At 40.3% G+C, this 10,661-nt stretch overlaps 1 protein-coding gene across 1 annotated transcript in view; it reads left to right on the top strand.

Annotated features, from left to right (window-relative positions):
* The window catches only part of rgmd (RGM domain family, member D), a 16,913-nt gene extending 7,212 nt beyond the window's left edge, over positions 1 to 9,701 (top strand). Inside the window, exons 3-5 of the mRNA XM_008407192.2 lie at positions 549 to 697; positions 5,678 to 6,189; positions 8,137 to 9,701. Of these exons, the coding sequence (XP_008405414.1) occupies positions 549 to 697; positions 5,678 to 6,189; positions 8,137 to 8,835 (1,360 nt within the window). The 3' untranslated portion in view covers positions 8,836 to 9,701. The remainder of the gene's footprint in view (positions 1 to 548; positions 698 to 5,677; positions 6,190 to 8,136) is intronic.
* The last annotated feature ends 960 nt before the right edge of the window (positions 9,702 to 10,661 follow it).

The raw sequence follows: 10,661 nt of genomic DNA on the forward strand, positions 1-10,661 counted from the left end.
GACACCTGAGAACAGAGCCGGCTCAAGGCATAAGCAGAATGTGTGGCTGCTTGAGAAAAGTGTAGTAACTACAAAGTTAACAGGGGTTTAATGGTTCATGAAATGACACTTTAATAAAGATTGTTAAGTAGGTTAAAGTGATTCACACCCCCTTTTGCTCAGCAGCAGACCCAATTTTTCAGCCTCCAGGAAAATCTAATATAGAAAAAAAAAAAAAAAATCCAAAGAGCACATGTACAAATAAAATGAAGCTGTGTAACATTTATCACCATCAGAATTGATTGCATTTAATTCGTATCAATTATAATTTCACACCGTCCTCCTCACTGTAGTTCCAACCACTTTTCCAATGTCTTCATCCCCCAGTAATTACTGCATGTAAATATCAAGTGGTTAGCGAATAATTAGTCTTTCATTGGCCAGCAATCACCTCTGGGCCCAGTCTACGCTTCAGACCCCTCCCTCGTAGAGCCGCCCTAAAGACAGGGGCCCCTTTTTGAATGACAGCGCTTGGGAAGGAAGACGAATTTTTGTCTGATTTCCCGCAGCCGCAGCGTCGATGAGAAGCAGTCGAGGAACTCCATTCTAACTGAATGGATTGGCATGGGGAGAAGCGGACCTCAAATCACGGCTAAGCGGCAGCTTTGGTACTGTTTAGCCTTCACGATGGTTTTACTTGCTCTGCTGTTTCGGCCAGGTAAGTGGAGCTTTCTTTTCCCCCCCCTTTCTTCCTTTCCAATCCATTCTCCCCCCACTGCCGTGCTGCATGCAAAGCTTGTGTCCCCGGAATGGAGGTGGCGATGGGAAAGTTAACTTTTCTTCCTCCCCCCCTGGTGTTTGGTTGTTGAATCTGAACATTTTGTTCGCTGTGAAAGCGTTGCCTTCGCATGTCCGCTGTAAAGTTTTATAATGTCGTCTCTTAACTTGTTGAAAAAGTTTCTCGGTCCGCGGCTGCTCCGGAGACAAAGTAACAAATGTTCTGTTGCTGCGGCGTCCCAGCCTCCAGTCCGCTATGTTAGCCGAGCAGCACGAGTTATATCCATAATCACTCTTATTACTACGTATTACTGTTTTCACGGCACACAACAACAACAAACAATGTGATTTTAACAGTCACCCTCCTTCCCAGCCGACTCTAGTTTGTTGTATTTCTTTATTTTTTATTTCTTTTTGTCAAGTTGCGGCTTAGCTTCCAGCTAGCATAGCTCACTAGCAACAGGCGCAGGAAACTTAAAGAGAAAACCACAGAACTTTGTGTTTTTAAACCACCGCCGTGCTGCTTATCAGCTTCAATCTCTTATCATATAAAGCACAGCTGTAACTTTTCTACCCGTCGCCTGTTGTTATTAGTTGTTGTGAAAGCTAAGCCTGTTATCTTACCTATTAATTCGTAATTTATTAACTTTGTTAGCCACCATGCTTGAGAACTTTCTGGCCTCTGAACGGACGCTCCTCAATCTCCGCTTGAAGTTTAAAATCTCTGATTCCCTCTTTGTTTGCATTGAGAGTGTTTCCCCCTCCCTCACTTTTCTTGAAAATCAAATTAAATGCTTAGCAATCACTGCCACGCTGTTTTTTTTTTTTTTTTTAAAGCTCATGTAATGTTACAGGTGGAAAAACATAAGAACAAAACTGTTTTTCTTCTTTAGATTCAGAATACCTTTAACATTCCTGATAAGAGAGTATAATCTTGATGTAGATGGAGATTGGCTGAACGCGACAAAACTAAAAATCTCACAATAAAGAAAGATGTCACACATAAAAAAAAAGAATTAATAATACAACCACAATTCATATTTTAATTTATTTACGTTTTCACTTTACCACTGGTTGGTTGCTGCGGTAGAGTTTCAATTTTGCCACAACTAAAACAACATTTATGAGATTTTTATGTAATACTTTGTCAGGTGCACGAGTATCGTGGTATCTAATTGCTTTTATTTCAAAAGTGAACAATTGTTCCCAATGCTGTATTAGTTAGTAGACATCAAGTATAAGAGATATAGTGAGCTTTTCTCTGAGATTTAATAATTCTTATTTTTATGTTCAAACACAGATGTTGGCAAGAAATGTATATAAAACATCTATATTAAAAAATTGTGTTTGCTTCTGCTGGTTTTTAACTTTTGCTGTTTTGTTGGAGTGTAAAAGGTAAGAATTAGTCAGGCTATCTGCTCAGGTAGAGCATCCAGTCACTTGCTTAATATTCATGTTCTTCTCATTTTGCAAAGTGCAAATAGCATTAATTTAATAAGAGTGGTGCTCCTGTAGCTTCCACACTGTTTGTTGCAATCAGAAATATGTTGACGTTGTTTTATGTGAGTGAAGAGTGTTCTTTGCCTTTGAGCCAGCTGACTGGTATTTTTGCAGCAACTTGTGGGGGAGGGGCATTGCTGCATTAGTCAGAGGAAACTCCTTTCACTCCAGCATTTGCTCTGGCTTCCCATTAAAAGCACTGCAGATGTAGAAAGCGTATCACACAAAACTCATTTGCAGTTTTGAAACTCTTAATTTTCTAACACCATTCTGCGCCTTGATTCCGATAGCCACCTCTTTCTATTGCAGGCAAATTTTGTCATTCGTAATAATTTGACGAAACTTGCTTGTTTTTTTGTGTGAAAATGGGGATGTAGCATTACTTGATATTATGTTAAGGATAGTGTAAACAGTGGTTCTTATTTGAAGATCATTAAAATGTACTTATCCCTAATCGGCTTTCAGATTATTGTTTAGTTTTTCAGCTACACTTGTTATAAAACACCATTTTTAAGTGCTCTGGTTTGTTTTGAGCAAGACATTTGCTATAATGAGTAATGACAAATTGATTAAGCAGATCATTTAGAGGTGAGGAAGCTGATTATCATCATTGTCAGATACTTATTTAAAAGGATAAAAAAAAAAGTTAAACCATATGCATTTCAAGTGGCCTGCATCCCTTAGCCTTTGAGATGTATTTTTACACGTTTATTGGTGTTTTTCTAAGATTTTCATAAGCTTGTAAGATGACACTTACTGGTTTACAGCTTGGATAACTTGTATATGTTTATTTGAACTCAACATTTCGGTTTCTTTTCATTATGTTGTAGTTTCAGTACATTGTCTCAGGAAAACAGCGAGTTTATCTGGTCTTTAAATTATCTGCAACAGCCATAATGATGGACTAAAACAAACTCTTATCTCTTTATTTAACAGAGATCAAATAAAAAATTGCTGTTTGTTTCAACATTTTATTTGGCAGGTTTTTTTTTTTTTGTTTTTGTTCCCACATTTGTTTCCCATGAGATTTTCTCACTTTCTGCTAGGTATTTAAGTGCCAGAGCATAAAGACCCTTCAGGGAGATGCAGGGTGAAAATGGCTGTGCAGGCTGTGATTGTCAAAAACTGTCAGTCACATCAGACTCCAGTGACCTCGCAGCGAGGCTGGAATTCAGAAGACGGATGCATTTAACATGACCTCTCACTCTGCTTCGCAGAATTATTCAGGCTTGGTTTTAAGTGACTGTGAAATACATTAATATGTTCTGGTGCTCGCTCTGGCAGCAGGCGTGCAGACGCGACACGTCCAGTTTGTCGTCTTTGTTTTGGGCTGTTGGAACATTAGCTGGAGCTTTGGGAGTGAACAGAGTATTCTGTTGCACTGCTTGGAGTGCACCCTGTCAGAGCTGCCTCGAGCCTCGCAGTAAAAAGTGATGCATGTGTTTGAGATTCTGGCTGATTCTGTTCCAGAATGGAAATATTTCCAGCTCGCAGCTATCCCAGTCAGCACAGACATCTCCTCCAAAAACAACCATAAACCTGAAATAACCCTGATAAATCTTGACACCCTTTTTTTTTTTTAATTCCTCCAAGTAGTACTTGTATTTCTTTGTGTCCTGGTAACAAATAATCAGTTTGTGAGCCATTACTAAACCTGAAGCACTGGATTTAGGCTCCTCTTGCTAAATATCACTTTATGTGCTTCCTCTGCTTTCCAACTTCCAGGTGGGACCTGGAGTTGCTGAGCTTTGTAGTATTCTTCTTTTGATCCGTTTAAATTTTGCAGCCCCAATACCTTCAATCTTGCACTGCAACGTAGCTTAGTTTGATATATTTCAGTTACCAAACATTCAGCTGAAGCAACTTCAAACACCCCGAGGCCAACTAGCCTTTGGTAAGATTCTTTCTGCAGTGAAGCCGTTTCTGTTGAAGGAAATATGCTTTAACTGAACTTGAAGCACAGTGGGAGTTCTGGGGCTTGTGAGCTCACACTTTTTTGGGTTTTACTGAATAAAGATGAGAGTTTAGAAGTTTGGATTTTGTTGTCTCGGGCCTGACATCAGTAAATATCAGATAGATGATTGCTATATACATTTATAGATTTAAAACACTTTTTGGAAGAAGTATTTCTTATGAAGAATCAACAGAGGATTTGTTTACAGTGCAATCACTTATCATTGTCAGAGGTGCAATGATTAGAGTTTTGTGAGGGATTTCTTATCTTTAATTATTGTCTAAATCTAACCTGCCAATATCGGTTTTAGCAATATTTGCAAAGAACTTTAATTAGCAGCATTCAGCTTTTATTTTCTGCTATGACCAGTATGTAATTATCTATATTAAAAGTAGCGATAATGTCACACTAGGTGTGTGAAAGAGCAGTCACCACAAAAGTATTTTATTACTCTTATTTTAAAGCAAAGAAATCATTGTGCCGCATTAACAATTTAAACTAGTTCCAGCATTTCCACTGTATGGTTATCATTACTAAAGCAAGAGTCTCTTTATATTCTAAAAAGAAAATGCAACAATCAGATTTCCTAAAGAGTGCAGATCCAGCATGAATTATGACAAACGGGTTTGAAACTCTAATGATAAAACAGTAAATTTTCTGTCATATTTTGTTGTCTGGTAAAGTCTAGTTCTTTGAAAATCCGTTTCTGTTTTTTCTTTAAGAAAGTGCATCATCTGACCTAATTTTTAAACATTTCTTCATTTAGTAACAACTTCCACACTAAACAGTGTTGCTGTTTGCTTGACCTGAGTGTGCTCAGCCATAGTGTGATTGGGAAAAAAAATGTGAAATTTTAACATTTCCAAAAACCTTTTCCATTGCATATCCAAAAAAGAACAAAAAGAAAAATGTATGGTAGTGGTTTAAAAACACAAACGCTCTTCCTGCAAAATGTGAAAATGTAGTTTGCATGCCAGGCCTGTAGGAAGCAGATAAACGTTGTGAACCTTCAGACCCTGAGGCATGTTTTTGTAACTTTTTGCTTGTACATATTATCTGGCGTATGTAATCTATGGACCTTTACTGACAATACCAATATTCCACAATGAGCAGATTTTTGCTTCAACACACCAAATAATCTGAAGAGATGCAGACACAGAGGTCTGCCATGGTTGTTGTTGTGCTGTGCGCGGATGAAAACCAAACCTCAGTGCGCAAACACAAGATGACCTGACCGACATCATCGTTTCCAAATGTTTTTGGTTTACATGGAAATGATTCTGACTGTGTTTCTAGAAAGTCTCCCTCTGGAGCCTGTTGTCAAAGCTTTGGCGAAAACGCCGTTACTGTGTAAATGAGAGGCCAAAACGCAACCAAACATTTACACCGTACTGACTCATTAGCCACTATTCAGGACAAATCAGGTTATTGGTATTTCTTGGTAATTATCCTTCTTGTGTTTTCCAGCTCACTGCCAGCAGTGTCGAATCCAGCGGTGCAATGCGGACTACGTGGCTTCTACGTCACCTCCCAATGGCGTACAGGAAGAAGTGGCTCTGGGTATGAACTACTGCATCGCCTTACGGGCCTACGCACTGTGCACCCGGCGCCAGGCACGCAGTTGCCGGGGCGACCTGGTCTACCACTCGGCCGTTTTTCGCATCAAGGAGCTATTCTCCCAGCACAACTGCTCCAGCGACGGCCCCACCTCCTCCGCCAAGGTGCCCAGCACGTCTCGGCCCGGGGTGTCGGAGCTCTGCGACTACGAGAACCGGGTCCTCTTGTCGGGCTCAGCGGGTCAGCAGAAGAAGTACGCCCACTGTGGATTATTTGGAGACCCGCACCTACGGACTTTTCGAGATGAGTTTCAGACCTGCAAAGTGGAGGGGGCGTGGCCTCTGATCGACAACCGCTTCCTGTCGGTGCAGGTGACCAACGTCCCCGTTGTCCTGGGCTCCAGTGCAACAGCAACCAGCAAGGTGAGGAGGAGATTGGATTAGTAGGGTCCAAACTTTCTGGTCTATAACATCCAGAAACAAAACGGACGTTTTACTCAAAAATCTGTTGGCATCCCTACAATTGCAAATGTTTGGCGCTATTCAGAGAACAAAAGCCGGTGTCATTTGAATTCATGTCAATTGCAGACGGTCTCTATTATAACAACATGTTTAAAAGTAAAGGCTTAAACAAGCAGGGTGGTTTTCAAATGCTAGCATGCCAGCTCCAGCACTGCCATTAGTGGCATCAAACATGTGAAGTTAATCACTGTTGCATTGTGCCCCTCTAGTCTGAAGCATTCCTTGCGTCTTGGGGCTCTTTTAGATTCGTGAAGGGGTGGGGGGTCTGAGAGGGGTCTTTCAGTGGTGTTGAATCACAGACATGCATGAGTGCTCTACCTTTAACACATGGGTGGTCATATGGTAGTGATTAACGCTCACTCCAACATTTTCCTCCGCTGCCACGATCAGAAATGTTTTTTCACCCCTCTGGTCAAATAATTAACTTGGTGCTTTTTGTGTAAATATGGCATAATTTGGAAAAATAAAGGAGTAATTGGCTAGCAGAAAAGAGTTTTTAATCTGGCTTTTAAACGGGATTTTTTTTTTTTTATGCTTTTAAATAATCTGTTGCATCTTGAACGGTTGGACTAACTTCTCTCTTTGTGGTTTTTAATACAATTTTTGCTGGGGAATTTTTAAACAAATGTTAAAGGGGATCCAATATGCAAAATACACTTTTTGCTGATTTTCATCTTACCATTCGGGTCTCTGCAGCTTCTTGAAACGGTCCAAGTGCTTTAAAAAGAGCCGCCTGGCTGTTTCCTGACAGTAAATACATTTTTTTTGGTATCTGGAAAAGGAGTCATTTAAAAAAAAAAAAACAGCCCAATTATTAAGTCACAAACAGCTGGCAATACCTTGTTACCTAGCAACCCCAGCCTAGCCCAAGAAATTGCCTAGCAACCCAAGCGGCATTTGAGCACGTTTGTTCAGCTAGTTTCACCTCTGTACAATGGCTGCTGGAAAAGATAAGCATGTTATTGTCGACTCACCATGCAGAAACCGCTTGCTGCAACCTTGATGGTTGTGCAGGGGACTACAATTGCAGGTGTACAAAGTGCAAGTAAAGTGTGGCCACCAGCAGCTTACTTGTATTTAAAGTGACAAGAGGCCCTGAAACAGCTCATTCTGCAAGGAGCTCAAAATAGGGAGAATTGAGCAGAATAAAATGTCATTGTCTTAAGAATGATTTTTTTTTTTTTGCAAAAAACATAACACATTTTGTGTAACTTATAGACCTACCCTAACTTGTTCAATGAAGCACAAGTCCTTTTTAAAGACCCAACTGAGCAAAAAATAAATAAATAAATAAATAAATCATATTGCATAAAGGATTTTAGAACCAGGTTCTGTTTGAAATCCAATGCAGTTGTGAGGTATGGTTCTTTGTGTGTCATATTTTGTGATGCAAGTATTTTTGCTGTGAGAATCCTTTTCAGTTACCACACTGGAAATTATAAAATACAGTACTCCCAGTAGGATTGTCTTTTACTTCTAAACCTGGGGGGGGAGAAACATTTTTTTAACCAAAAAAATTGAAGCAGTTGAAGTAGTAAAACTTAATATTTTAGATATTTAAAAAAAAAAAAAAGTATATTCAAGGCAAGATTATGTCAGAGTAAAAAGCACAGACACTTAAAGTTTAAAGATAAAATAATCAGGCTTCTGCAACCATTGCAGCCGACTCACCCAGGAAATACTTTGTTTTCTGCTGCCACCTTGTGGCTTAGAATTGTATTTTATTTTTTATTTTTTTTTTTGGATATCTTTCAGAACCTTTTTCTCCCCCCCAAAAAAAATACATTAAACGTGCGATGGTGTTTAAATGTGTTAATTAAACGACCCACTTTCCGACCTCATTTTCAGATCACGGTGATCTTCAAGACATATCAAGGCTGCACAGAGCAGAAGGTGTACCAGGCCACCACCGAGGACCTGCCTCTGGCCTTTCAGGACGGAACGCGGAGCGGCGGCGAGAGCAGCAGCCTGACCATCATGGAGCGAGGCGGCAGCTCCGGAGTGGGCCGACAGGTGAAGATCCAGGCCCGCTACATCGGCACCTCCATCATCATCAGGCGCGTGGGCAGCTACCTGACCTTCGCCATCCGCATGCCGGAGGACACCCTGGACTTTTCCGAGGACAGCGGCGGCCTGCAGCTGTGCCTGCACGGCTGCCCGCGCAACGAGCTCATCAAGGAGCACACGCTGAGCCGCCAGAGCCAGCAGCCCCGCCTGCAGGCCACAAACACAGAGCTGGGCCCTCTGCGGCCCCCCCACCAGGTCTACACGGTGGAGCGCGCTACGGCCAAGTGTAGAGAGACCCTGCAGGTGGAGGACGTGTACTTCCAGTCCTGTGTGTTTGACTTGCTGACTACGGGAGACCCGGAGTTCTCCATGGCGGCGTACGGCGCTCTGGAGGACTTGAAGGCGCTGCCGCCCAGTAAGCTGAAGCAAAACTCTCCAAGGACTCCTCGGGTTTTAAACAGAGGAGCGACACAGACGCTGGCTGCAACGTCCAACGGCTCCTTGCTGCCACTCCTCCTTCTTACTCTGCTGCTGTTGTAAAAACTAAAAAAAAAAAAAAAAAAGAAGAAGACATGGAAGCATTACCAGCTTGAGGAAAGAGTGACTATATCCACGATTTATAGATCTTTTAATCATCACAGGGGCGTGGGAGTGGTACTATCAGGGTCTTCCATTTTTCTCTGAAGGATGTCAGTTTGAAAAGATGACACATTTCTGGGGGATTTATAGCAATATTGAGTAATTTGAAGAAATAAAAAAAAAAGATGTTTTGCATAAGGGCTTTTATGAACATTAAATCCAGAGTTGTCTGAACTGACCTCAAAGTAATAGAAACAGCTTTTTGTAAATATTTCATTTTCCTGGCGATGTTCTCAGCTCTTAAACACTCCACATCGAGCAAAGTTGAAAAACACTCCATTCGCCATATTTTTTATAGACGAGCAATGTTGCTTTCAAATCCTGTTTAATCCGGTTATCTCAGTAGCACTTAATGTATTAGCAACAATTGTTGAGAATGGTTTTTTTTTTTTTTTTTTTAAATGCTTTAATCTGTTGTTCCACAAATTGGCATACAAACACACAGGATCCAACAACTGAATACGGAAAAAACTACCTATCCTTAAGTAATATGTGATTTTTCAACACTCCTCATTCTGTGAAACACTCCCTCTTCAAGCTGTTCAGCTTCCAGTTTTAAAACAAATCTTTATATAATAATATATTTAAAGAGTGTATATATGTCTTTTATATTTTGTAAATACTTTGTATAGATGTTTTAACTGTAATATGATTTACATTTGTTGTGTTTAAGTAGGTTACTTTGAGTTATTGTAAGAAAAGTGAACTAATATGTGTTGTGCTGTATCTTTAATTATCTGTATTAAAGGGTTGAACACTCTATAGTGGAACGTAGCCCATTTCCCTTTGTCTCTTTGTCACTCTTTGTTTGATTAGAGACGGTTGTCTTGGCATGAATTCAAAAAGTGAATCTCATATTGCGCAGAAATATTACACATTGTGATATGTTTCAAATGTTCTTTTTTCCCCAGGTGATTTGGGTTATTATAGATTGCAGCTAGTGAAAACCCACATTTCAGGCTGCTGGAAGATGAGAATGTCACAGTCATCAAACCGTCCACACCTGCACAGGTGAAGTGTTTCTGATGTCTTTGAAACAGAAGTGACTTAAACATCAGGAATTACAAGTTAAATTACTGAAATGAAGTTTTCAACAATAATCTTATTGACTGAGATGTCATCGTCCTGTTTGACATTACAGTAAAGCCACAGAATTACACAGAAAAACAGGATCAGTTACATGGAATTGTGCTGCTGTATTTTACTGTAGGCCAGTAAAGTCAATAATTTGTGGTTTGGTCTGAAGTTAATCATTTTTCTGCAGTATCCCCCGTGTCCTGTTGGAGTTCATAAAATCTGCCAGCTTGCAGTATTAAGACAGTTTTGACAAGATGACTGAGCAGCTGTAGGATTATCTCAGTTGCTTTTCACTCTTTTCCATCCATGCATTGTCCTTACACTTATCTTTGTAGGTTTGAGATCAACAGACGACATGGGATGAAACAAATAATAATTCACACTTGTACTTATTCCTAAGGGCAATTTGCAGTGGCCACTTAATCAGAAATGCATGTTTTGGTCTATGGGAGGACGCCAGAGTACCTGAAAAAAAATTCACACATTGAGGAGAGGAGATATGGGGGGGACCGTTCTGATATCTGAAACCACATTTTTTTTCTTCCTCTCAACTTTCTACTAATATGCCAACCTTCAAAGAAAGCCTCAAGTCTCCCTTGTTCTCATGGTTTACTTGTATACACTGTTTTTTCCCTGCAGAACCGATTAAA

The sequence above is a fragment of the Poecilia reticulata genome, linkage group LG4 (assembly GCF_000633615.1).
Source record: "Poecilia reticulata strain Guanapo linkage group LG4, Guppy_female_1.0+MT, whole genome shotgun sequence".
In the NCBI taxonomy this organism is placed as follows: Eukaryota; Metazoa; Chordata; class Actinopteri; order Cyprinodontiformes; family Poeciliidae; genus Poecilia; species Poecilia reticulata.